Raw genomic sequence first — 27,649 nt, forward strand, 5'->3', positions numbered from 1 at the left:
AAACCAAGGAGTCAGTTTGATCGATTGGTAACTAGCAAATAATCTGCCCATAAATCAATTTAGTTGTTTCGCAAACGCTTATTTATAAGCGGCTAATTGCAATTATATTTCACATCAAATAATCAATATCTGGTAATGACTTCTTCGTTGGTAAAGGCACTTTTATTGTGGCTTAAAGTATATAATACTTTCAATTACTACAATAAAAATAAAACATTCTACCATTTAAGTTTTTAACCCGTTTATTTCTTGTTTACTCTATAAACTTAAATACAGTTCAACTCATTATTTCGATGACTCCGATGCTCTCCTTCCCACATCTTCCTTTTTCAAATTAAGCCGCGTGTCCTTGAGCAAGGAGTTCTTAACTATTTCGTACTTCTTTTGGGACTCCTCGTGGGTTAAGGTCAATCTCTGCTGAACCATTCGCTTATTGAGTTCCAGATTTTTCGATTGCTGAACCAAACGCTTGTAGTCGTAGTTGTCGAACTGATTTTCGAATTTGTTAAGAAACCGGTTCAAGGACTTCGACTCGGAGGTAAGCTAATAAAAATGATATAAGTATTTATAATTAATCAATAACTTTACACTTACATCCTCGTAGTGGCGTTGCAAGTTATTTAGCAGGCTGACAAATCTAGATTTCAGATCATTCAGACAGGCATTATAGGCATATTGAGATTGTTCGGCTGTTAATTCCTCCTGGTCTTTATATGGCACCAAATAGGGAGCCAAGAAGTCAGCAGGCTTACTGGCTATTTCCTTCTTGAGTTCCTCTTCCTCTTCAAACTAAGTTGAATTATTTATAAATCAGATTGAATTAATTAAAATTGAATGGAAAGTTTACCTGTCTCATTCTGATTGCTCTGGCTGCTCCATTGCGAAGTGGATCAAAGATGCTAAACTTGAGCTTGGGTTCAGCTTTCTCCGACTTGCGCAAGTCGAAGATGTTGTTGATGTCCTCGAAGATCTTCTCAAAGTTCTTCCTCAGCTGATCCTCGTACTGAAGTTGATCGCGCAGCAATCTGTACAATTCGAGATTAGTGCGAATGGGATCTAGGGGATTTGCCTGCGGGGGATTTAACATCTCAGGTGTATAACGAATGCAAATTGAAATTATCCCCCTTGTTTACCTTGTATATTTTAGTTAGTTTCTCATCATACACGAGCTCCTTGCCATAATCCGGTTTCGGTGGCTTTGTGAATTCCACTGTAGTTGCAGTGAGTGCTCCGAATGTATAATGGAACTTGAGAACTATTTTATTCTGCTGGAAGAGGAATGTGCGGATTGCAATATCACTCGTGCCCACATCATCTGCACCGGCTTTGTGAAACTTCTCAGTCACTTTCTGTTATGATTATCAAAGTAGGAGAAAATTTAAATATATTAAGATATTAAATATACTTTGAGTACGTTTCCAGCTTTAGTGAATTCGAATTCCTTGTACCAACACTTGTCCCCTCGATCTTTGTAGTGGAGCACCAAGGAGTCCGGCTCAACAATCATTAGTTCCAGGGAATCTATTCTTGAATTTGAATAGAAATACACCTTTCGCTGTTGTGAAGGGTCCGAGAAATATTCAATGGCTAAAGGAAATGTAAAATATTCGTTTAGATATTCCCCAAACTCTTTCTGGATTCAAAATAGGAATAATATTAAATGTATAATAATGCTATCTTTGTTATCTCTCTTAGTGTGAAGAAGTTAATTGAAGTTATACCCACATTTCAAACTATCATTGCGACCCTTGGCGAATATCTCTTCATACTGATCGGTGGCATATGTGTACTTCACATGGAGCATGAGGTCGGAGCGATTCTCGAAGTACTCGTATCGAACTTTGGGGATTGTGCACTCGTCGTTGTTGAAAACTGTCAGCTGCATGACCTTTCCATCCCGCTGGGAATATGGAGAAAACCTCTCGTGAATGGCTCCTTTATATTGGATTTTCTTTTCGGAGCTGGGAAACCGCTGCTCAAAGTCGGCCAATCCGATGTGGAGTCTCTCCACCCAGGATGAGATGCAGTCCAAGTGCTTCTCCTCGCTGATGTCGCGATCCTCCTCGTTGATGTTCTCATCGGAGGCCACTTTGTAGACCCTCATTTCGGGGGGTTCCCCCGGCAACATGTGCTCCCAGTCGCCGGTGTCCCTCAGATCCCATCGCAGATCGCCGACCCTCTGGTACTTCTGCTTGTTCACATAGTAGTTGTAGTCATTCCAGACGCTGTCGATCAGGATGTACTGCTTGCAACCCGTTTCGCAGATGAATCCCGTCGAGGGTTCAATGAAAATGGCAGTGGGAGGAGCCTCAACCACATCCCCGTTGACGTCCACGTAGGTAGTCTTCGGCTTCACGCTCCAAGGAGCATTGTTTATGATCACCACCCATGCGTGACAGCGTCTGTAGTGATAACGATCCACGGCCAGCAGCTCGAGTTCCTTGGATTTGGATTTGGAAAAAACCCATCTTAATCCCCGTCTCAAATGTGCAAGTGCATGTCTACGCTCACCTCCATTTGCTTCCGGATAATTTCGTCCTGAATCCGCTTTTCCTCCTCGGCCTTCTGCCGGTGAACCTCGGCCATGTCCTCTTCGAGGTGACTCGCCAAATCGGGTAATCCGCGCAGCTTATACTTCTGTCCCGACTCCTCGACCTGTGGCTTTTCTTCCACCACCTCCACCTCTTCGATCGGATAGGGATAGGGAATGGCCAGTTGGTCGTTCAGGATGATCTCCTCCCGGGCAACTCCGGATACCACCAGTGCCGGGTGGCCCGCTCCAATCAGCATGCTGACCAGGAGAGTGGCCATTTCGTAGGAGTTGCCCTTGCGCCTTCGCAGCAAAGTATCCGGAGAAATCAACCGAGTTGGCTAGAGGATATAAGGAAACAAATTTAAGAAAAATATTTAGACCAAAAATTTCCAGGTTCAATTTAACTTGTAGTTCAAATCTTAATTTAAATCTTCTGACTTTATACCTTAAATACTTTCTATATCGACCGTTTATTTTAAATTAAGCTTCAAACCATTTCTAAAGAAATAAGTTTGCTCTCATTACCTTGGGAACATAATACCCTCAAAGTATTTGCAATCATCCACTGATGAACGACATTGGAAGCCAATATGCAATTGCTTAACAAGAGTTTATTAGCTGCATATAAATATACATATATATACATATGTAGAGGTATATAAACCGAGGCTGAGGAAACAGCACGTCAGTTTCCAGGAAATTTGGCACAATCTATTGCGCAGCACGAGACAAAAAGGAAATCTTCGATTACCTTTAACACATTTTACCTGCCGAAGGAAAATATATATGTGCCCTTATATATGGCCCTGTAAAACAGCAGGAGTCAAAGTCGAGGAGGTTATGTTTTACAGCCTTGGAAAAGTTATATCCGCTTTGCATAGGAGTTAGGAACAGCGTGATTTGGGAAGGCGAACCTGTTGAGCAGTGGGAAATTTGATTTCGCGCCTACGGGGGTATCTTAAAATTCTAAAATTGTTTCTAAAATAAGATTCTAAAATAAGATTCTAGGGTTATGAGTTCATAAGAAACTCACATATTCCCAAACCTAAGGAATATATAGAAATTAAGAAGATATTTTACATACACAACATGTAAATATAAATTCTTAAGATTCCAAAGAAATCGCTTAAAGATCTGTAACTTCTTAGCTGAACAGTAGGATGTTTTTCTGGACGTGGGTATTAAGCGTATTTTGTTTACTCATGCCCGCTCGTTTTGATGTTTTTTCTCTCGATTTGCGGATGTCATTCAGAGGTCGGAACAATCAGCGGTCTGTTTTCATTGCATCCTCGGCATCGCTGCCTCGATCCCACTCCCATTTAATCCTCCTCGGGCGTCCTTTGTCCGGAGATTGTCCCGATTGTTTACCTGCACATCTGCAGATCGACTGCCGTAGGTGGCTGCGTGACCCCGTGCCATTCATCTTCTTCCCTGTTCTTCCGCGAAGACTTAGGAGACAATCCCGCCGTTGCCAGGAATTCTCTGCCTGGGCGTCCGCAACTGTGAAACTCTGTGAAACTCGCAAACTATGAAACTGTGAAGCGTAGCGAAGCGGCCATTAACGCGGGAAACGCTGGCAATTATTGTGGGCCCTCGGCCGTGTTGCCTTTTCCCTTGCTGACATTTATGTTCTTGCAGATTGCAACAGCGTTTCAGTTCGGAAATTCAAGTAGATTTGGAGGTATAAGAACTACTATCTCAAAAGCCAGAACTGATATGAAAATTATTATTATTATTATGTTATATGAAATTAGGAAGTTTTTGCATTAAATTAAAGGGTTTACTCGAATATCGAGTAATAATAGAAATGTATGTTTCTTTTTCTGACCAATTTTCAACCCCGCAATAAACGTATTTTTTCAGGCAAAACTGGAACAAAGGTTCATAATTCAAGCGAATAAAATCAGTAAGCAGAATAATATACTAAGATACACAAGTGAAATGCACACCAAATTGTATTTATTTGTTTTACACCTCTAAAGGTTTTACATGCATACCTTAAATATAAAATACAGGAATATTTTCGAAAGTATTTTGAATATGCATTGATTATATTTGTTGTTTTCCAAAAATCGAACGGCAGGGTTGATGACACATTTTCGCGGGCAGCGGAGTTCGCTTCGCCGGCAACTTGGTGCTAAACAGGATTCAAGGGATTGGGAAGGAAGAGCGGACGTGTGGAGGGTCCTGCACCTTTCCACCCTGCGATGTACGCCCCGTCGCTTCGAAGAAGGCCATTAAAATGCAAAATCGCCGTGTGAAGCCATAAGAATCACAATGAGGCCCGGAGTCATCAGTTATCGCAGTGTTCCAGGTTCCAGAGGCTTGAGGTTCGAGGTCAAACACTCTCGCCCGTTCGAATCGATTAGTCGGCAAACCAGTCAGTCAGCGGCGTCTAATTGAATTCGATGCAAACGGCATTACCTGGGCATTCGATTGAGTTCTCAGCTCCTCTACTTCTGTTCAACTCCTCCCCACCCGGGTTCCCCGGATTCCCCGGATTCCCTGGATTCCCCGGATTTTGTGGGCCCGAACCGCCAGTTCCCGCGCTCGAGGAACGCTATCACTGCGGTCGCGCGTAATAAGAAACGCTTCAAGGTTATTCGAACGTGTTAAATTAGGATCGGGCCTCGCCGAGGAGTAGCAACAATGAGGAGCGAACATGACGAGAACAAAGGGACGAATGCACAGCGAGAATGGTGCAACGGGCGCCCGGTTTCCCGAACAGGGGACATAGCTCAAATTACAGCCACTAACTGGAGGGACAGTTTCGCGGGGATCGACCATTAGATACCTTAAATTACCTTACATTACTTCCGAAAGAACACCATTCCAGAATTGCAAGTATTCCAAATATGGTCAACTGAAAACCAGTTTTAAATTGGTATACAATATATTAAATAAATATTTTATTTAGTTTTGTATAAGTTTTTACCAATCTATTAAAATGTTTGCATTAATCATCACTGAAATGTTGAATCCTTTATTTGGATTGATCATAATGATATGACCTTTTAAAAACTCATGACTTAAACCATTTAACTAGTACTTTATATTTCAGCAAAGCTAATTATCTTTCCGGAACAATAACATCCCTTCATCCAATATACCCCACCACATAACGATTACGAGGTATAGAACGACCACGTCCATCTGAAGAAAGAAGTGCAGGAAAAAAGCGAAAAAAACTGCGCCAAAAGCGGCGAAAAATTGCGAAAAAGGGTGGCAAGCAGGAGGGTTCGCCGAGACAGAATCACTTTCAGTTGCCACCCTGCTGAAAGGCTGAAAAACCGAAAGGCAGAGGCGGCTGAAATGCTCGCGGGTCGCAACTCAAAACAATGCGGAACCGGAGGACTCAAGACGGGGTTGTCAGCCAAGCAGACAGGCGGCGGCACAATGCATCGCCTCCTTCTCCTCCTGCGATGCGATGGGATGTCCTCAAAAGGTGGCCCACACACATATGAACCACCCACATCCCCCTGCTTGAACCCCTCCCCCTCTTGGCAGCCCTTCGTTAGGATAACCTGGGGCTGGAAGGACTCGCTGGGGAGGCACATCGCTTATCGGGATGCATAATGAGCCGCTGCCATCTTTTCCACAAGAGCGCTGAAACAAAGCGGTGAAATTCAGCGCGATTCCTTCGGCCTGCGATTTCCTTGCGGTCGCTCCTGTCTTGAGAAAAGGGGGAGGAGGAGGAGGAGAAGGGGAAGGAGGGGTGGAAAAGGGGGGAGAGCGCCTCCAGGAAATCCCAAGCCGAGCCTTTTGCGGACGGCGGCGGCAGCATGTGTAAGTTTTTAAATGAGCACACACGATGAAAATCAGCGACTTAACCCCTTTATGATAATGTACTGCACGGAAGTGTTATTGTCCTGGGGACAAAAGGACACACGGCGTCGCTAGTGTCGCCATAATACGCGCAATGCCCCTCCTCCCCTCCTCCTCCCTCCTTTCCGGCCCCATTTCACCGCCTAATGTTGGCAAACCCAAACCCAAAGCCAAGGAAACCCGCTCACTATTTGCGCGTCTTCCCTGATATTGCGTCCTGGATGTACGTGGATGTCTATGGAGTCCCCATTCACCACGCTGGCGTTTTATTATTTGCCCGGCTTCCGCGACCCGGATCCCCATATCCTCGTTACCCCGAATCCCCGGGCACATAAAAGCCCGGCCAATAGACGCTCTTAAAAACGGCCAAGATTAAGATATAAACACGCGAAATTAAGACATTTGATTCCCCCCAAACAGTCAGTCAAAGCCGCTGCCTTTTCAGCTGGAGGAGCATAATGGTCTGAGCTGCGGGGGGCTTAAGTTGGAATCTCATCATAGTTTCACTCACATCCCGGCAGGAATTACACGCAGGATTTATTAATATGGGCCACGCTGTATTAGCCCAGTTTTGTAAGTGCCAAAATGACCCATAACTTCTGTGCTTCCTTACCTGATTTTCTTCATAAAATATTTAAGGAGTTAAGGGATTAGTTTTACTTATTTAAAAACCAAAACATCGTGTGAAAGAACAATCATTAGAATTTATAAATAATATATTTTAAAGCCTTAAGCATCAGTAGTTCGTTTTTTTAAATTTAAAACATTTAATCAGAATTTATTATTTATTCTCTTTTTCTTTTCCTTTTTCCCGAAAAAGAAAACCCCTTAAATGAAACTCATGTAACACATTTATTGTACTCGATGTAATTCGATTGACATATCTGAAGCACTGGCTATTCCCGACAGGCCCAATTTTTCGTCCTAATCAATACCTCTTCACATATGGCCCGCTGCCCGTTGGCGTATTAAATTCGAGCCCTGCCACATTCGGGGGCATTCTTATTCAATATCGCGCTGTCTGAGTTCGGCGAGTGTGTATACGGCGATGATGGTTTTAAACTCCGCCGTTGTCTTTGGGATACAGACTGAGTGGACAGAGGCCAGCCAAGTGGGGAAGAGGATGCGGGGAAAGGAGGGGAAGGGAGGGGGAATGCGGAAGGATACGGCGGAGTGGCACCCACCGCCGACTGCCAATGCGGCATCCTAACGACGGCGCACAACTTACAATCACAGATTCGATCCAAGTCACATGGCGTTGCCCACAGCGAGGATAAATGCGACGGACAGACGACGTCGCTAAGAACGGAGGCAGGATGGAAAATGAGGATGTGGATTGGGATGAGAATGGCAATGGAGATGGAGATGAGGATGAGGTCGCGCGGGGCCATGAAAAGGACTCGAGTGATGTGACGGGGGTCGCGAATCCAGACAGATGCGGACACTGATGCGAGGACTCGGACACAAAGTAGATGTGTGTTTGGTTTTGGTCTGCTTTTGAGCAAAGGAATACGCCACTCCATCGCGGACAAGGCGAGTAAGTGGAGCCGACGAGTCATGCAGTCGACAATGGTCGACGATTGGAGCTAGATGGTGCACAGCAAGAAAATCTTGGTTATAAGTGTTTGATATGTAAAATTGTTAACCAATTAAAGAACCTATAAATGATGGAAAAATAATTGTAAAGTATCTGTTTCAATTGAAAGTGAATGGGACTTAGATGCATGATTTTGCTAAGAACACTCCAACTACTACTCTATTAAAAAAATACTTAAAAAATTTGATTCAGAATGTTATTAGAACTGACCATTTATTCGGCATTAACTTATCATTACACAAGTTGTATTTTAGTTTAGCAAAATACAACCCTTCCTGCTATATAATGTTATATTTCTAGCTTGTCCTCATACAATGAATTTGTCGCATTTAAGATATATCTCCAAATTTTCTAAGCACTTCCTAGATAGATACTCCTTTTTATTGTTTTCCGTGCAGATGGTCGACGCTCGATGTCCGCGGCAATGGCCGTGTCAGCGACAGCGAAATTGGCGTCTAGTTTATTGTAGCCACGAAGGCTGTTGGCCATGGCCAGAGCACCTTTGGCGGTGGGTGGTGCTGGGAGCTGGGTGCTGCGAACTGGATGCTGGAAGATGGGTGGGTGGTGCCAGGTGGGTTGGGTGGGTCGGTTGGCTCGAAGGTGGTTGGAGCTGCGAGGGTTGCGGATGTTCTGCGACTTAAACCGAGCATGGCATGGTAAACAGCAGCCGCGGGCCTGGAAGGTCGGGAAGCTGAGGTAGATTGGAGGGTAGTTAGAGGGGATTCGGAGGGGAAGGAGGGGAGGGAGGAGACCAGCCAACGTCATCAGGTCGCTCTCGCCTGTCTGACCATATATGGCCAAGTCCTGCGTCTGGACGTGAAGACCCGCTGCCAGTTTTCCGTCAGGGAGACGCTTTTCTTCTTTGTGAAAGGGTTGCGAGCGTCGCCGTCGTCGAGGCAGGGAAATGAGATATAGGGAATGCCACGTTCAATAAGGAGGGACGAAGGGGGGAAGCGGGGAAGGGGGAGTTTGGGGCCCTTGGCTGGGCTCTTTTTTCGCCAGTGGCACTTGGCCCGATCTCGAGTGAATTGCTCTCGAGCCGAAGGAAATCGATATGCGCATAGTCGGCGGGGAACTGCGAAAGCCGAGTATCTGGAAGATATCTTGCCGCATTGTTAGTTTTTTAGCTGCCATTTCGCCAAAGGGCCAAATCGATTGGGCCACCTAATTCTTAAATATTTTTTAAGTAATTGATCAAAATTAATTCTTATTGTAACCCATGTTAGAAAACCTGTTGTATAGTTTTGTAGAAAGTCAACATTCATTTGAGCATGTAAGTTCTTTCAATATTAATATTTGATTTTTTGTATTTACAATTCATTACAGAAAGCTATTATTTTTTTACTCAGAGGCATTAAAATCAATTTTTTAAGCATAAAAAATAATCAGCTTTTTGTGTGTAGGCTTAGTCCTAAGCCCTGTCACACATCCGATTATATTCACATTTGGATTCGTGGGTATTCAAGGGTATTCATGCGTCGCAGCAACAGAAGTCGTCACTTCGCGTCACCCTGCCCTCGGATTTTCGCTAAAACACCGCCAGTCCTGGTTTTTGTCATTGAAGTCGAAAGACGACAGCGTTCGCAATTGCAAAACTGACCAAGCAACACGACACGCCATTCTACATTCAACGTTGTTGCAACGACTCCGCGACTCTGTGCACTCAACCGGAAGCGACGGCGTTTTCATCCCTCGAGGAAACACCGAGGAACACCGCGCAGTAGTCGTACGAGTATTTGGTATTTGGTTTCGCGTTTCGACTTGGAATGGTCTGCCCACTTCGCACCGAAATTGTGGCCCCACTCCCGAATCGAAAATAAGGATGAAAGCTTGCTTTAACTGGAAGACAAAGCAAATGTTACAAGATCAAAGGGCTCTTCCAATTTCCGGAAGCGAATCTATAATAGTTTTGGCCTAGTTATTGGTTGGAAGTATAGAGCAATCATCGAACTTTGGTGACATATGTAGTCCACCGCGAAAGTTACGCCTCTATTCCATTTCAGATATTGTCTGGGGACCAACCCTACACATCTGTTGACCAGAGCTTGGTTAATGTAATGTCCATTCCATTTTTTCCTATCTTAATTCGGTAAGCATTTTTTACGTGACATAACTTCCATTGTGCTCCTCCTTTATGAACTAAAATAAAAGCAAACGATTGCACACAAAGAAACCCCAGAAAAGTGTGATTCAATAAAGTAAAGTATCTTTGTTTTTTATCACAAATTATGCTAGAATATTAGTTCGATCCAGAAATCACTTCTGGCCTATTTACACAATCATTGGTCGTGGTTTTCAGCCCGTTTTGGCAGCCACTCAACACGTGCATAAAATCGCGTTTTATCGCTTTTCGTCGCCGTCGCATCCTTTTGCGTTTTGCAGGCTCTCGTATTTCTTAGCGACGAGTGAGGAACGGCAAAGGACATCACTCTTGAGTTTACAGCGTCAGCGCATATCGCCATCATTTAACCGCATTGTGGCGTCAATACCCCTTGGCACTTGTTGTTAGGGGTTAATCGGTTTTATAGAGAGAATGTCCGCTTTTCAGACTAAAAAGTTCCTAAAGGTATTAGTACTAGTACTTGTAGAGGTTTAATTACTTATACTGATAATATTATACTTAATAAACTTTGTTATTTACAAAGTACCTTAACTTAAGGTATCTATTAGTTGAGTATTTCCCCTCCCAAGTTCTCCATCTTTTACTTTTCATGCTGCAGTGCAGGGAATGTCGAACACGTCTGAAAAAAGACGCAGAAGAAAGCCTATTTGAAGTGGTGGCGTGAGTTCACATGATTGAAAACGAATATACGCGGTGCGGAAATGCTAGTTAGCAGGAACCTTTGAATTGATTTGTTTGCCTCGCCTTCATTTGACAGCAGCCTTCTAAACGCTCCTCAGAACCTCAAGTGCCTGGACAAATATTTTTCCGGGTGCAATCAAAATTTTGTGGCTTCTGAACGCTTGAGTTCCCTTTCATATGAAAAGGTTATAAAGGTGATAAATGCCTTTTCAATCGTTAAAATATTTATATTGAGAAAATAAGTAGTACTTTTGGTATTTATACTAAATTATATCTTTCTTCTTCTCATATAAACTAACCACAACTGATAGATCTGTAACAAAATATAATTTGTAAGCACCCACTTATCCTCTCCTGCAATTGATTTGGGGAAAAGTAAACTGGCTAGACTGTGACACATAAAATGAAAATAATTACTTTTTGTAACATACAAGGCAAAGGAGAACGGCAAAAAGTCAGAGAAAACTTTTTCTGTGGCTCTTGTGAAACCCTTTTTGTTTAAAACAAGTAAAAAAGAATGCAGACAAGAAAGGAGGAAAAAACTGTGCCAAACAAATTGTGTGATTATTTTCGCAAGAGTGTTGAAGTGAAATCGAATTCGAGGGCTTGGCTTTAGAAGGTCAACCGTAGTGATCAGCTATTCTGGGTTCTATAAAGAATCCCCGAATCGGTTGTAGTTATAGTAATATTCCCAGTACATCTCTTTTTGTAGTTTTGGTGGTTTTTGGTGGCAACCCATCTGGCGTCGAAAGTGCAGCACTGCACTTACATATTTCCGCCGCATAAGCATATGCATGTGTGTGTGCGTGTGTGTTGGCGCCCATTTATATAGTATATCCTGGCATATGAGCATAAACAAATAGTGGCCGGCGGAGCGGTGTGGGGCAGATGTTCTCGGACCTATAGCAATTAGCAACTGATTGAACCTGTACATAAGCTTGAAGCCCGGCTAGCTAGCTGCTGCTGCCGCCCGTATCTCGTATCTAACGTCGTCCATCTTAGGTGCAAAGAATATCTTAACAAAGCTCTGCCGAATACATAAGATGCGGATGCGGACGGACCAAGGATACGAGAAAAAGTGCATGTGTCTGCGTTATTTGCATGTGGCTCGCACTCGACTGATTCTCGGACCAGGATACGAAAACTCAACCTAGGATGCTTCGATATACTCGCTAATATGTGTGTGTATGCGTGTGTGTGTTTGTGTGTGTGTGTGCATTTCTTGCCTTGCTCTTCCACTTGCTGCATATAGTTTAATTTTGAAAAGGATTCGTCTGCCGTCGCTAGAGCTCTGGAGCTCTGGCCAAAAAGGACATCTCGCTCGCACTCGCCGAGGGATTCTATTCTCTCTCTCTCTCTCTTTCGCTCTCGCAGCAGGACATTTGCCGATGTGATGCGGTGGAGGCGAGTCCGTAAGTGGCCAGTAGTTGATGGTCGAAAATGCTGCGTCTGGTTGTCCTGGCTGTCCAGCATGTCCTGGCTGTCCAGCATGTCCTGGCTGTCCAGGCAGTCCGACTGGCAAGCTGCCTTGCTGCTCCGACCATGGCTACCTCTTCAATTGTTTCAATTTCCCTGCTTGCTGGAAAAGTCGGAGGCGAAGGCGACTAAGGAGACCATCGGCGAGCGGCCTGCATTTGGCTTAGATTGGAAGGACAAATTCCAGCCTGGCCGCTTGCCTTCTTCTTGCGCGACATCCTGGCCAAAGACCAGTGTCACACACACTCGCACACCGATACACACACACACGCACACACTCGCAGGTAAATGCTGCTGACAAAGGAGCCAGGACGAACGGGGTGGAGGCGCATTAAAACAAAGGAGCTACGAGCTCGAATATGCAAATCATAGGAACATAGGAGCACAGCCATCGCACAAAATAGGATGCCTCGACGCAGTCCAAGGATATGGAATGGAATCGGAGGGAAAGGGAAGGAAAGGAAAGAAGGGAGAGGGGAGAGGGATGGGTGGGCAGGACGAAAGGACGAACTGGGTCCAAACAACTTGCGAGAGCTGCGGTTTTGTCTGCTCAAATCGCCTTAGCTTAGACAAAACTGCAGATAATGGCTAAGGAGAAAGGGCGCTGTGGCCGGTTGGGCTGTGTTAGGTAGAAGCGGGCCAAAGAACTGCAGACTGCGACTGCAAGTACGCATCCTGAATCTTGCAGGACCGCCCAGGTCAGCAGGATTGCGGACAACGGATTAGGCCGTCTCCAAAGCGATGATGCCCTGCCCGACCATCGGAAACACATCTGCAATCAGGTGAAATCAGGTGGATTGTAAGGGAAACTCATCCAGGGATTCTATTCAAGTAAAATAGTCTCGCATTGGGAATGCAGCTTGGAAATTTGATTAATGCTAGGAAAAGTGGCTATATTTGAATGTCAGGAAAAATCACTCAACATTAACGTCAATATCAAAGAAATTAAAAAACTTGTATGTTTAAAATATATTAACTTTTTGAATTATAATATATTTTTTTTCAGAATTATGTTTCAAATAGAAAAGTGTTTTATGCATCTTAGATCGAGAGTACTATCTTTTTAATTATATTTCAGGTTATTATGTGACAAAAGCGAACCCTTTAGTAAAAAAGGAATTTTGGCTTTTAATTCTTTTGTCGAATCCAGGTGAAATCAATTTTTCTTATCTTAGGTAACCATCAATGTCAATTTCGATTCAATCTGATATCGAATTAAAAACAAGAACGCAAACTGAAACTGATCGAAATCAAAATAAATGATCGATGAGTTGATTGATAGAGGGAAACGCCAAATCGACTCGAAGGCAAGGTGCAAACAAGTACGCATCTAGGGATATATTCGGAGCAGATCCGAGAGTACACGCACACCAACACGAGCCGAGAACCACATGGAAAACTCTTGCTCGTGTACACACATTTATCTTTTCGAAGGCAAAATGAAAATTTTGTTTTAGGAACAGTTATACAAAGACAATGTGCGAGGATAGGATGCAGATTCCCTGCTCCGATGGGCGGTTGGTTAGGTGGGTGCTGAAAATCAAGCGCACACGTCTTCTAGCATATGTACGCACACACACACACGCACCAGCGCACTCACACACACACAGACAGGGACGTTGGCATAAACAAGGACCCTTGCGTGTACATATAACCAACAATCGGGGGTGACCAGCGTCCAGCCCAAAGCGCCTTCATCTTTCAATTCACGCGAAAATTTCCTTCGCCATCCAGAGGTGTGACATGAGGGGTTGAGTGGCGGCCGAGGAGGGGTGAGGGGGAACGAAAATACAGGAGGGGTGAAAGGACATCGCAGGACGACGGTGACAACGACGCGGGCTGGCCAGAGTCGGGGAGAAAGTGAATTGAGTTTAGTCGAGGACGACGAATTCGTAATTGTACACACACAAGCAGCGACATTAAGGCTTCTCGCACACACCCGCACACACACACACACAATCGCACACACTCGCAGAAAAAGGGGGTTCTGACCATCTGAGGGGGTGGCAAGTGGGTGGACGGGTGGTTGGGTGAATGGGCGGACGAAGGCGGCTGGCAAGGAGCTGCAGATATGAGAGAAAGTCCGGCGGCCAAAGAGAGGACGAACGAAAATGGAAAATGTTGCCTTGGTGGACACAATGGACAATGGACAATCGTTGGGTTGGACGGGTTGGGTTCCGCAAAATACGAAGGAGGAAGAAATGAGTGGGGCGGGGGGTTTTAGGTTGGCCGATGAAAATCTGAAGTATATATACCCAAAAACACACACTGACACACACACACCAGCACGCACATTGGCATAAAGCAACAACTCTAAATTTTCGCAGCAGCAAAATTTACGCTAAAGATGCTGATGTGCCTGCGGATGCTAAGAAGAATGTGCGTCTGTGTGGGTAGCGTGTTGCCAAATTGCTTCAGTGTGTACGTCCGTGTGTATGTGTGTGTCCGGTTTGCATGTGTGTTTGTGACGAAATGAAGCGACCCGGGCAGGCTGCTTGGCTTTTTAGTGGCAAGGATATGTTTCTTGCCAATGCGGCCCCATGCCGGCCATCTGTAGTCCGTATTCCGTAGTCCTGCGTTATTGTTGCTCCTTGTTGTGTATACGCCTCTACTTATATGTATTTCTGGGCCTTCCACTCTATGTGTGTGTGTGTGTGTTAGTGTGCGTTTCGGACATGGATTCAAAAACCTTTCTTAGCGATTTCCCGAAAGGCAGCAGCTCTGGCGACACTGCTGCTGTCTTTTTCGTTGCCGTTGTTGTTATTATGGTCAGTGGCCGCCTCCTTTTGGCCAGATACTATACAATAAGGATGTGTATAGTGCTCGCTGGTGTGTGTGCCCTGCGCAAATGTTTTGCATAGCAACTACAAAGTCTACGACCTCAAATGCCTATGCGTGTACACATTATATAAGATCGTAATCTCCGGGATATCCCACGATGGTGCAAATACTTGGCAGGATTTTAAACTCTCCCATTTGTCCACTGAACGCCACTCAGAATTCATTTCACGTCTTGGCTGTATATGATAACTGGCATATTGATTGCAGATGAAGACACCTCTTGATATGAGCTATAATAACTCTGAATTTTAATTGCTAATTTGATAAGCTAACTTTTAAACAATATTCAAGTGACAGCTGTTCTTTGAAAATTTGGGGTTCCAATCAAACATCTTCTTATTCAGTTTTCTTTCGTGAAATCTTTATGTAGAATTCTCAACTACAATTAATTTGCATTTAATTTATATAAAAAATTTGGCATACCCATTAAATAATAAATACCCAATGAAGTTAAATGAATCGGTTGTGCAAAAGGTAATTTAAATTTAATGGTTGTTCGATATATTCTCAATTACTTAATTTGCATATTTTCACTGCAGTTGACGATTTGCGCTTAATTATCTTGCCAACTGACGTTTGCAAACCACAGAAATTTGCATGAAGCGAAGAAGTCGATTAAAAACCACCACTATATCTTTAACTATAATGTTTACTCTTCCGATCGAGAGCCCGTTCGAGAATTCCGGTTCTTCCAGCGATCTTTGGTCACGCTCCAGCGAAAAGAGCGAAGAAAAGAGAGAAGAAAGCCGCTCTGGGGAATGGATTCGCCTTGTTTTTGAAAAGGGGGGCTCAAAGGGGGCGTCTCCCCTTGGATTCTCCCCCTCCCGCCCTCAAAGTTCCATTCGGGCGGCAAAAAGCCGAACACGAAAGCTGCTCAGCTGTCCACGCTCTCTCTTTCGCTCTTAAGGATGCGGCTCTTTGGCTCGCAGGACTCTCTGCAAATGGGCGCGAAAGAGAGGCGAGGCCACATAATCTGTGATGAAGGCATGTATCAAAACAAAGCGAGAAAAACTGGCCACAATAAAAACAGCAACAACTGCAGCACATGACAGCGGGAAAACTAACAGAATTATCAGTGGCGATAAAATCGGACTCCCCTGCTGCGAAAATTAGACAAGGATTTCATCTAGGTTTTCACGTACTCCTCGTAGATCCTTATTTTGCTAGTTCTCTGGCATTTAGGGAAGGAGAATATAGTTTAGCTAAACGCAAGCAAATGCCTCCTGAGGTTACGACAAACTGCTACACTGAAAAAAATCTAGAAATCTTAAAAGTAATTTAAAATCTACATAAATGTTAAATTTTATGCAAAACCTTATTTACAATGCGTTGTTAATCGATATTTTTTTAGCGTTCTTTAAATTTGTTGTATTAAATGTGTATAAAATATCAAAACGAATTTTTAAAAAGAATATGTACTCTTGCTAAACTTTGATTCCTTTAGAAGCGTTCGTTCGTTTATAAACTGACTTCTTAGTACTGTTTTTCTCTCCGTGCACACACACACACGTGGGCGCAAGAAAGGAGGCCGAAAAGGATGTGCGTCTCTCAATCGCAAAAAGCCTAGCACGAGTATTGCGTCGTCTTCGTTGCACACAACTACATACGCGTGTCCAGTGTCCTGTATCCCTGTACGTGTGAGTGAGTGCTTGGGTGTGTGTGCGTGTGAGTGGACACTGGCCTGTGGTTGGGCCGGCCAAAATGCCAAAATGCGAAATTGCGAAGAGGCCGAAAAGCAATGCGAACGGGGAAGCCAAAGCGAGAGGACTTCTTCGCCGCCGTCTTGGCCGTTATTAATCATTGTACATTTGGCTGTCACCGAAAAAGGCCGCGAATTTCGCAACAGAGAGTAGGAGTGAAAGAGAGAGCGCGAGTCGAGCCGAGAGAAAGACAGCGAGAGAGAGGGAGAGAGAGCGAATCACGCACACCTACGGCCACGTAAAAGAAACATAAAACGACAACTACAACTACGAAGACGGACTGACCAGCGCACACAACCACCACCGTACAAAATCGCCAGTGGACGTGAGTGTGTGTGCCAGTGTGTGAGTGAGAACGAAACGCCGCATTTCGTGGACGTGCGACTTTAAATTTCCCGTGACGTCGCCGCCGCCGAAGTCGTCGCCGTGCGGAAATTCGCCGCGCTAAAATCAAAATTCACCCAAGTCCGCCGCGGTAGTTTGTCGCCGCACGCTAGCCGCTCAGGTTCGCACATCGACGTCACAGCGACGCTGCGTTCCAGCCGCACAATATCGCAATATCCTTCGACGAGCGCGAGAGAGAGGTCGCACCGCACCGCATGTCCTTCCGCCTGCCGCTAAAATTCGCACGCCACAGCGGCAAATAATCGCATCGCAAGAAAGTGTTCGATTGTGTTTTGAACGAGAACTTACAACCAAAATATGAACAATAACATTAACTGAAATCAATGTGAAAATTATTAAGTGTTTTTAATATCGCTGGTCGACCAAAAACAATACTAAATAGCTGTGTTATCAGAGCTCATTTGGCTAAAACCGAACTTCTCCCGCCTTCACTGGAAGGCCCAGATCATATTTTTCCCGGAAGTTTACTTAAAAGGTTAGTATCTGTCTTGATTAGTGAATGAAACAGTTATAAACGCGTTCCTGTGCCCATGTCTTTCATGTAATGGTTTTAATTAGTGTTTACATGTCTCAAGAATTAATTGGCGATTCTATGTGTGTTTACAAAAAGGGCGCTCTATTTATCGAATGCCTTCAAGTCAAAAATAGCAATCACTAAAGTTTTTTTTTAATAAGAAAGTTTTTATGTTCTAGATAAATCGAAATTAGTAAAGCTGAGGATATAATCTTCGAAAAAGAAATATAAAGTGTTTCGTTTTATTACAACTTACCATCTTGAACATTTTTCCTTTTTTTTTAATAAAAAAATGTATTAAGGTACAGAATAATGTGTTTAATAAAAAATTATTTCATGCTAAGAATATATAATCAATTTGCGTCAAATTTGGTTTCTTAAAAATTAAAAAGATTAAGTAAATACAAATTTTCTTAGAACAATTTAGTCTATAATGATCAAATAAGTTACTTTTTTACGTTCATGATCAAAAAATCATTTTATCATTATCATAAACAGATTGTTGATATACGGGAAAACTCAAACCAAAGAAGCCCCCTGAGATATGCAATACATTCATTTAATTAATAGTGGGATAGGAGTTCTCTAGTTTTTGCACGTTATTTCCTGGATTAAACAATTCAGCTTACATCCTAACTTAAAAAACTATTAACAGTTTAGTCGTGAAGCACAATTCTGTTTTAAACTTTAAGAGCGTAATTCAATAAATATCACCATGTCCTTAACAATCGCCTGAATGTATGCAGTGAAATATGAAATTTTTGTCTGTCTGAAATTATAAAAGCATCTTTTTTTGTAGGGGTTAAGGTCCTTAGGTTAAATATTTTAACTACTTAACTTTCATAGGTAATATTAATTAATATCATATCATATCAAAATATCATATAAATTAAATCACCTTTGAAGCATTACTAATTGCAGTATTGTATATTAATACACTAAAGTTTACCATTCGAAAGATATTTTATCCGTAAATTCCGTAAATTGTTTAAACTTAGTCAATAAACGATAAGATTTAAGAAGCATATCACAGATAACTTTAAAAACATAGAAGATGACCTATCTGAAAGAAGTTATAGGTTATATATATACTTAAGCGTAACAACTCAAAATTCACTTTTCTATAAACATTAAACTTGTAATGGGATAAACCACTTTGAATATCAAAACAAGAGGCTCTAAGCGGACAAAAATAAATTAAGTCCGAGTATTTAGCAGAGCAGGCTTTCAACAAGTCCGTAACAAATGATATAAGTAAGCGCAATCGCAGATTATGCTTTAAGTCGATTTGATGCTATCTCCCATCCACATAACGAATAGCCAAACGGTAATACTCGCATTCGCTTACCTCCCATAACTCAGAAGCACATTAATCGAGCTAATCATAAACAAACACACAATAAAAAGGTGCAATAGTGCTTAAAGCCACATAGATCATTGGTTCCAACAGGTCCAAAATTACAGCAGACACATGTGTGTTTACACACACACACACATAACTATAAACGGTGTGAGAATCGTCCCAGACAGTCACACCAACAGACACACACACACACAAACAGACACAATTGGGTTCAGACCAAAGCAACTTTTTCTTTTATCTACGGAATTCTTATTTTTATTTGTTGCCTCTTTTTGTGTTTTATTTCTTTTTGCATTAGCACAAACGAATGGAGCTATCAAACGCTTGCACATATTAGTACTAGTTTCAGTCGTTGACCTCCATTCGCCAGACTTTCCTGCCCCGCCCCCCCTGGACCCTCATCGGTGTCCTTGCCACATGCATTGCCCCTGTGTGTCTGTGAGCGAGTTCAATACGAAGCCAAAGGAACGAAAAAATAGTAAATACAATAAAATTATAATTGTATATAGGAAAATCAGAAGCTCTTAGCCCACACACTCACACACACACACATACAGAGTGGCAAAAACACACTCACACACACAAACCAAGTCAAATGGCCAGACGGTTGGCCATTACAGATATACAGACGAGTATGGCCATTCCGGCATACATATGTCCTGGAACTGCTAGGTGTGTGTTAGTGTGTGTGTAGATGTGTGCACAGCAGCAACACCAGACACAGACAGAAACCCCCCACCACCACAAACACACACACACACTGACAAACTTGGTGTAATTCTTTTATATTTATTTCTTTCATCTTTTTCTGTTGTTACTAGATTTTTTACACACTTCTCACTGTCCCAGTTCGGTTCGTGAAAAGTTTAATGGCGAGCCGGCCAGGACAAGGACGAACGGACAGACGGACGGACGGACTTTGGTCGAAAGCGAAAGTAAAAATTCTTTTCCTTCTGCCCCATCCGATTGCTGAATGGCCAAGGACCTTGTAATTTTTATACAGCTGTAAAAGTTTTATTCGATATGTGTTTGGGTGCAGGTCGGCAGGCAGGACCTGTATATCCTGTGAGTCCTGTTCGGTCGGTGGGTGGGTGGTGCTTAGGTGGGCATCACATGCACCACCGTCGACACAGTTATTTGCTGCTCTATTGGTTATGAGCAGCATCCCAGCGTGTCAGTGGGCGGTAATGGGCTGCTTTCGAGTGGGGAAACCCCCGGGATAAGTATGCATTAAACCGCTTGTCCAGCCAGGTGTCAGATGCGTAAATATTCGTAGGCCCCATGAATGGAGCTAATCATTCTATTACACATGAGCGCATCGTAATTGGGCTAATATGCTTTGCATTTCCAACATTTACTTGTTTATGGGTTAATTAAATAGATATTTAAACAGTAGTTTTATATTAGTGAAAGGCTTAAGGTTATAAGCATTATAGCTTGGACAATGCACTTAATGCAGTTATAGGACAAATCAAATGATTATTTTGATACACATATTGTAGTGAAATAAAATGCAGACAAAGGTAGAAAGTCGCCTTCATTTGTTAATTAAATTGTCAAATCTTTCCCATTAACAATCCTGAACTTAATTGAAGGCTTTGTAAAATTACAAAAAATCTTGCAGTTTTCAAAAATATCTTTAAAACATCCGAAGCAACTTAAGTGACAACCAGATAAATAATTACACAAGCTGAAACAGAATATAGCAATACTAGAGTGTTTTAAACCCTTAGTAAATGATTTCAGGAAAATAGATCATTTGGTGCATTGATGTAGTTCTTAGCTTTTTGGCGCTTTGCCAACTGTCTATTGTAAATCATGATCGTGTGTGTTTAGGCACCTTACTCAAGCAGATAAGTCGAGTGATTCAGGGGAACCCATTTAATCCACTGGCAACGTGTAAACTCCATTCCAAGTGGCTGCGAAGTCGGCCAAGATGCGATGAAGGTTTTGTAAACAGCATTGCGATGGATGGCCAAACGAAAGACTCCACCAGTTTGCCTCTCGGCTCTCTTAACTCTCTCGCAGTGCTCTTCCTCCACTAATTCTCTCTGCGAATTCACACACACACATACACCCCCTTGTATATGCGAGTGGTTTACATATATACGCAGGGAAGGAAAGAAATCATGTGTCAGTCATGCGCAAAACGTGTTTTTCATTTTAAAATTGCACCATGGGGCGAGCTCTTTTGCATGCCCCGCTTTTCGTGGAGAGATGGAGGCGGAGCATATTGTGGCTCGCTCAGGTTTCAGGCCTGAGTTGGCTCCTTTTGGCCCGGCCATCCCAGCAAGATGCTGGCCCAAAAGACGCTGCTGCACCTGCTGCTGCTGCTGCTGCCACTTTTGCTGCTGCTGCTGCCACTTTTGCTGCTGCCACACTTTAGAGCTGGCGAAAAGGAGCAGCGGAAAGTCTGGGAAGGCGCAACAGGCGTGCTTGCGATGCCTTCGATTTTGGCATTGGCATGGATCCACGGCCATTCCTCGCCAGTTGGGGGATGTTCTGTGCTGCGCTGCAGCGAAAGCAAGCCAAGTGGCCCGAAACAGGTAAACAAGTTATAAATTTGCGGACTCGCACTCGGCTTTCAGCTTTCGGCATTCGGGCCGGGCGACGACGAATGGCTTGTTCTTGTTCTTCTTGTTCTTCCTGTTGCCTCTTCTTGCTTCTTGCTTATTCGTAGCTCGCGTTGCGCGCTGCATTTTCGAGCAGGCGCGTCGCGGCGCGAAGGCAACGCACCAATTAGCATATTCCATTGTCTCCCCGTATACACACACACACATAGCCAGTCATACTAACACCAACACATAGATAGAGTGTCCTTTGGCAAATTTGGCATCCTTCGTGCGCCGAGCGAAAAAGAGGCTAGGGGCGTGACGCAGCTCATTTGCCTGCAGAGCGTCGAGAGAGATTTTGTCATCCTGTGCGAGTACATATCTATATATATATAAATATGTAGATATATATGAATGTATACAGTAACAGTGGTCCACCTACACGTATACGCAATATAGCGCATACGCCTGGTTGTGCGGTTTATTTACACCGCGACTTGTCTGTAAAACTTTAAAGCGCGCGGCGATTTTATTGGAGCCCCGTGCGAACGAGCACCCACCACCCCTGAAATGAACGTGGCCCCCTTTCCACCCCCCTTCCACCCCCTGTCGAAAGTACATGGACGCGCATTCGCCACTCGGCCGAGCACATATATACCGCTATGTGCTTCTGCGCTGGCGAATGGAAACGCACCGGTCCGCCGTGCGATACTCGATATGCAGTATGCGATATGCCCAGTGTGTCACGGTAATTAATTAAGAACCTCTCCCCCTTCTTCTCTCCCCTTTTCTTTCTTTCAGACGCCAAGCTGTTCGACAACGGCCTCAAGTTGGATATTTCCAGCTACCCCCACATGAACATCCGCATGGGCACCAAGGGCAAGCGGCCGCTGCGGAGCCTGACGCCCCGCGACAAGATCCACGCCATCCAGCGGATCCACGATGGGGAGTCAAAGGCCTCCGTCGCAAGGGATATCGGGGTGCCGGAGTCCACGCTGCGCGGCTGGTGCAAGAACGAGGACAAGCTGCGCTTCATGTCCCGCCAGTCCAGCGGGGACAGCCTGTGCGCCGACTCCCTGGCAGATAAACTGGATGGAGGAGGAGGAGGTGTTGGCACTGGAGGATCGGGCGGGATGCTGGGTCCCCCGGAGAAGCGACAGCGCTTGGAGGCCGCCCTGCCCCTGAACTTCTCCAACAAACTCAAGTTCGACGAGCTGGCCTTCAAGCGATCGCCGCTGAATGGCTTGGACTACAGTACAAACAAGAACCTCGCTGAACTGGGATACAATGGCATGCCCGTGGATTATGCCGCCTTCAATGGCGGGGTGAAGGCCAAGGTCTTTGGGGCGGACATCAACAGACAGGCCGCCGCGGCAGATCCCTCCCTGAACGCCATCAGTCCGCTCTCCAGTCTGACCCACCTGTCGGGTCTCACGGGCATCTCGCAATCCCCGCTGGCGATCAGCTTCAGCGAGCTGACCACCAACCTCAACCTGCTGGCCCAGCTGAATCCCGGCCTGGCGGCCATGTCGGGTCTGAGCAGCTTCCCGCCGGGCGGCGCTGTGAGTCTGAGGAACCAGAAGCCGGGTGGCCAGACGCCTCTGCAGATCCAGAGTCCGCGGAGCGACAGTGGCGACCGGGGATCGCAGGGACTGTCCGTGAAGAACTGGGCCAAACAGAAGCCGGGCGAACAGGGTGGTCAGGCGGGCAGCCTTAATCTGAGCATCAAGAACGAGGCGAAGGGCGGCGAGATCAAGAGTCCGAGTCCCTCGATCGCTCCCTCCCAGCTGGGTGGCCCCATGACCCTCTCCAATCTGGCAGAGGATCCGCTGCTCTACTGGCTGAAGTCGCAGCAAACCATGTTGGGTCTGAATCCCCTGTATCCGCCCACGATTCCCATGGGCGTGACCAGTCCGCCGATCCGATCCTCCACGCCGCAGCACATGAGTCAGCATGCCCAGACCCCGCCCATTCCCTCCGCCCCCCTCACCCCCTCCTCCACGCCCTCCGGAAGTTTGGATGAGAAGAACGCGGCGTGGTACAACTGGTGTAAGGCATTTGGTGCCAGTTTGCACACCTTGAATCCCAATGCTGCTACTCTAGCTGCCCTGCAAGCGAACTCCATGCAACAGCAGGTGGCAGCTGCAAATATTGAGGGAGGAGGAGGAGGGGTAGGAGGAGGTGGTGCGGGTGGAGCATCTCTAAGCGATCCCTCGAACATCCTGTACTCGCATCTCACCAAGGAGACTGAAACCCCGTCGGTGCGAAGTCTCTCCTCCAACGAACAGAATCCCGAGAACGACGAGGCCACGGAACCCGATCTCGATGGCGAGGGAGAGGGAGAGGGGGAAAGAGAAGGATCAGGCAAGCCGGAGGATCTCTCTGCCGCCGGCAAGGTGATGACCCCCTCCCAGAGTCCCGTTGAGCGTTCCCCCGCGGCAGCAGAAGTCCCGAGCCGAGAACCAAGGTCAAGGGAGCAGAAACCCCAAAGGCAAGCAGTGAATGCAAGAACATCCTGGACAACATGCTCTTCAAGATGGGAGGAATGCAACCGGAAACGGGCTCCGAATCCGAGGGCAGCTTCCAGGACACCTCCAATCCCCACACCAACAACAACGACGTGAGTGCCAGCAATAACAACAACAACAACAACTCGAACAAGACGGACGAGGAGGAGAAGGCCAAGTATCTGGACTGCACCGCCGACGAGGACATCGAGGCCATCCGGCATGGCGAGAAGTTCCTGCAGTGGCTGGAAAACTGCAGCAATCCCCGCGTGACGGCGGTGCAGCTGATGCAACTCCGCTTCCTGCTGGCCGCCATCAAGTCGGGCAACGAGACGCCGCCGATGGAGAAGTCCTGCCCGAAGATCCCGACAACGGATCCGGAGAATGCGGAGGACAATGCCGAGGAGGAGGGCAGTGGGCGGGGCAAGAGTCGCCGTCGCAAATAGGAAAAGCCAAAGTTGGCGCCCACGGAGCCAGCCACGGATACAGAAACGGATCAGCCGGGGAATCTGGAGAGTCAGGAGAATCTGGAGGAGAATCTGGGGAATCCCTCATCGCAGCAGGATGTTCCGACGGAGGAGGAGGAGGATCCTGCCAGGGGCCACACACATACGCGCCGGCCGTCTACCGATCGTCGGCCACTCTGCTCAGCTCCCTGTTCTTCCCCCCTACGAATTTGTACATTGCGACCTCGACGACGATCCGGACGACTGCCAAATCACTGGCGAGTACCAGCAGTTCGACGAACTGAGCTCCAGCAGCTAGACAACCCGGATAACCAATACAACCGGACAACCGGATAACTGGACAACTGGACAACCGGATATCCGGACAAATCCACACTGAATTTATCTCCTAGCTGTGAATCCTATCGAGCATACCTTTCGGTCTCTTTCAATTCCATTGTATTGTATTAACTAATCGTACGGTCAAAGTGTATATATCGAGAATCCCTATTCTATAGCTATTACTTAACTCATTTGAAACGGAAAGGAGCAATTGGTTTTGTGTCGCCACCACACATCTCACCCGAAATGCATTCTAGATAAAAATGTTATAGCCTTTATTTTTTGTTACGAAACAACCTTTTCGAACTGCGAGGTGTGTTGGCGCGAGTAAGTAACATGCATTTGATATCAAACGTTTTTAAATTTCGTATATCGATAACTATGGAATGTGCTCAAAAGAATTTTCTTAATTCGGAATTAATGCGATATTTAAATAAAGACATTTACAAATTTAAATGTAATTTTAAATACATGTTCAATAAAAATAATTAGATAATTTTTATGAAACTCTTAGAATCGTCGACGTTTTTGTTCTTTATTGCGGAAAATTTTCAGGGGAATCCAAAGAAATTTCGGCTGCAAATATTAATCAGGATGTGTGGAAGATAATATTATGTTTTAAGAAGAAAAGAGGAGAACAAAATACAAGCGGCAATCTTCTTCATAAAAATAGGTTTTTGGTTTCAAATATGAAAAATAATGGTCAGAATATGAAATGTCAGACGTCGTTCAACTCGTACTCGAATTTGAAATCGATTGGCACCTAAGCCTAGAAAATTATTTTTTTCGATTTAAAAAAATAAATGTTATGGTAAAATGGTACCAAAACAAGGAATACTAAATGCGTATCCAGTTCCTTATTTTTCCTGTAAAAAAAAAGTATTTTGTCTATAACATTGAAAATAATGGTCAGATAATAGAATGGCATACCTCGTTAAGCTCGTATTCGAATTCAAAATAGATTTGCGTTCAAGTTAAGAAAAAAATTTTTGTTCTATTTTTGAAAAAAGAATGTGATGGTACCCCTTACAAAAAATTGAAATAAGACAAAAAATTTATTTTTCACATCAGCCGGAAAGTGGCAGAAGTCGTCAGATGAGGTTATAAGTTGACTAAAACAGTGCGTGTTTCAGCTGTAGGTTCAATTTTGGCCAAGTTATAACCAAAACAAGGGAGTACTAAATGTATATAGTATTTTGCCCAAAAAATCATATTCCTTACTCTTCCTCTAAAAAAACAGTAATTGGAATATAGAATGTCAAATCACTCTGAGCTCGTTGAGAAATGTACCAAAGATTGACATTTTAGCCTAAAATAGTTTTTTTTTAAGACAATTGTCGAAAAAAAAATTGAAAAATTATTTTCTTAGAATTAGCCGCTGAATGACAGGGATCGTTAGATGAGGCCACCACTAGCGGTAGGTCAGACGGTAGGTTTGACAAAGTTATAAACAAAAATGCAAAGAGAGCACCCACATTTTGGTCAAAAGTTCGGATCTTGGATCCGAAGGTTTTTTTATCTTGGCATAAAAGAAATCAATCTCTTACCAAGTTTATTGGATCTTCAAGTGGCTCGTATTGAATGAAGTCGGCGACAAACTTAGCAATTTCCTCAACACTCGATATGAGCTGCGTGTAGATAAACGCCGTTGGCCTGATGGTGGTGCAAACAAATTTCTGAAAGAACAATTTGTCAAACCATCTACGGGTAACAATGAAGACATCGAGTGGCGTACCTGCACTCTACATTCGTTGGGCAAAGCCAGGACCATCGCTCGTCTTTTTGGGTGGGAAAGAACCAATTGCTTGCGGAAATTCTCGGCATAAAGCAAAAGCAATCGCTCTTTGGGCGACAAAGTGTAATAAGATGGCGGATAGCACTGCGGACTGTTTTCGAACTCCTCGATTGTCTCCGGAAACGAAACATCGATCTTTCCGATATTCAGCGCCGGTTCTCCCTCGGACAGACTCAGTTCACTGGTCTTATGGCCTTCCATCTCCTCCTCGTTCTCCATCTCCATTTCAGCCAAGTACTCCGATTCTTCGGCTTGCGAGCGCCGCATTTCATCGATTTCCTTGAACTTTGCCGAATGGCGGGTCGGGTCGATGTTGCTGACCACCTTCTTGTACTTCTGAAACAGTACTTTCGGCATTTTGGCGGCGTTACCCGGTTTTCCGGCTATTTACAATAATAAACAAAAACTACGTTTCTATAACTACGGTGTTTATTCAAAATATATGTTTCAACATGAGCAGATGTGACAGAAATCAAAAGGTTGTTGGTGTAATTGGTTGGTGAAAATGTTATTAAACACAAAACACGGATAATTTTAAATTTCAGATTAGAGATATTAATACAAAACGGTTTTTGATAACTGCATTTTTTTTAAATTTTCTTTGCTGGTTCGTGTCATTACTAAACCTAAGTTAAACTGCTTATATACTGCTTCAACACCAACTTAAACTACTTGACCTGCTTCATTGGTAATTTGACACTGCTTTAATGTTAGTTACTTCTCTACACGTAGAAAATTATCAAGAACATGCGATGTAAATTTAGTAAGTAAAATACATTTAAAATTATAAAAATTTAACTCGTAAAATAAAATATGTTTTTGGAATATTCCAATTCAAGTTTAATATTTTAAGCAGTAATTTTATAAAAAAAATCTATCATGCATTACAAAGATAAGCATTCGGATTCTCATGAAGCTAATGATAATGGATTTCAACTCATTTGATAATT

General features: G+C 44.3%; 2 protein-coding genes across 3 annotated transcripts; one reads left to right on the forward strand and one right to left on the reverse strand.

Moving 5' to 3' along the window:
- Window positions 1–224: 224 nt before the first annotated feature.
- Window positions 225–27,127, reverse strand: LOC108095929 (coiled-coil domain-containing protein lobo). Of its 2 annotated transcripts, XM_017197265.1 has the most exons (9): window positions 26,640–27,127; window positions 26,452–26,580; window positions 2,512–2,871; window positions 1,726–2,440; window positions 1,406–1,587; window positions 1,134–1,349; window positions 848–1,069; window positions 595–789; window positions 225–543 (listed from the first exon to the last, which is right to left on the reverse strand). In XM_017197265.1, the coding sequence occupies exons 1-9, from the start codon at window positions 27,054–27,056 to the stop codon at window positions 286–288; spliced, it is 2,694 nt and encodes an 897-aa protein (XP_017052754.1). In that variant the 5' UTR covers window positions 27,057–27,127; the 3' UTR covers window positions 225–285. The 2 variants fall into 2 exon arrangements, with proteins under 2 accessions (XP_017052754.1, XP_017052755.1); XM_017197266.1 differs by lacking the exons at window positions 26,452–26,580; window positions 26,640–27,127 and adding an exon at window positions 3,059–3,111.
- Window positions 16,709–25,340, forward strand: LOC108095930 (protein distal antenna). Its single transcript, XM_017197267.2, is given in 5 exon segments — window positions 16,709–17,655; window positions 22,411–24,041; window positions 24,044–24,613; window positions 24,616–24,775; window positions 24,778–25,340. Coding segments are annotated over 4 exon segments (2,412 nt in total). The 5' UTR covers window positions 16,709–17,655; window positions 22,411–22,463; the 3' UTR covers window positions 24,882–25,340.
- Window positions 27,128–27,649: the final 522 nt, after the last annotated feature.

This window comes from Drosophila ficusphila, unplaced genomic scaffold (assembly GCF_018152265.1).
Source record: "Drosophila ficusphila isolate 14025-0441.05 unplaced genomic scaffold, ASM1815226v1 contig_791, whole genome shotgun sequence".
NCBI classification, from domain to species: domain Eukaryota; kingdom Metazoa; phylum Arthropoda; class Insecta; order Diptera; family Drosophilidae; genus Drosophila; species Drosophila ficusphila.

What these genes read in the sequence shown, in the direction of transcription:
- LOC108095929 (XM_017197265.1), bottom strand. Translation starts at nt 27,056, where the DNA reads ATGCCGAAAGTACTGTTTCAGAAGTACAAGAAGGTGGTCAGCAACATC. An exon ending in CCAACGAATGTAGAGTGCAG is followed by an intron (nt 26,581 to 26,639) that starts GTACGCCACTCG and finishes TTGTTCTTTCAG; the next exon opens with AAATTTGTTTGCACCACCAT. An exon ending in TTATCCGGAAGCAAATGGAG is followed by an intron (nt 2,441 to 2,511) that starts GTGAGCGTAGAC and finishes TCCAAATCCAAG; the next exon opens with GAACTCGAGCTGCTGGCCGT.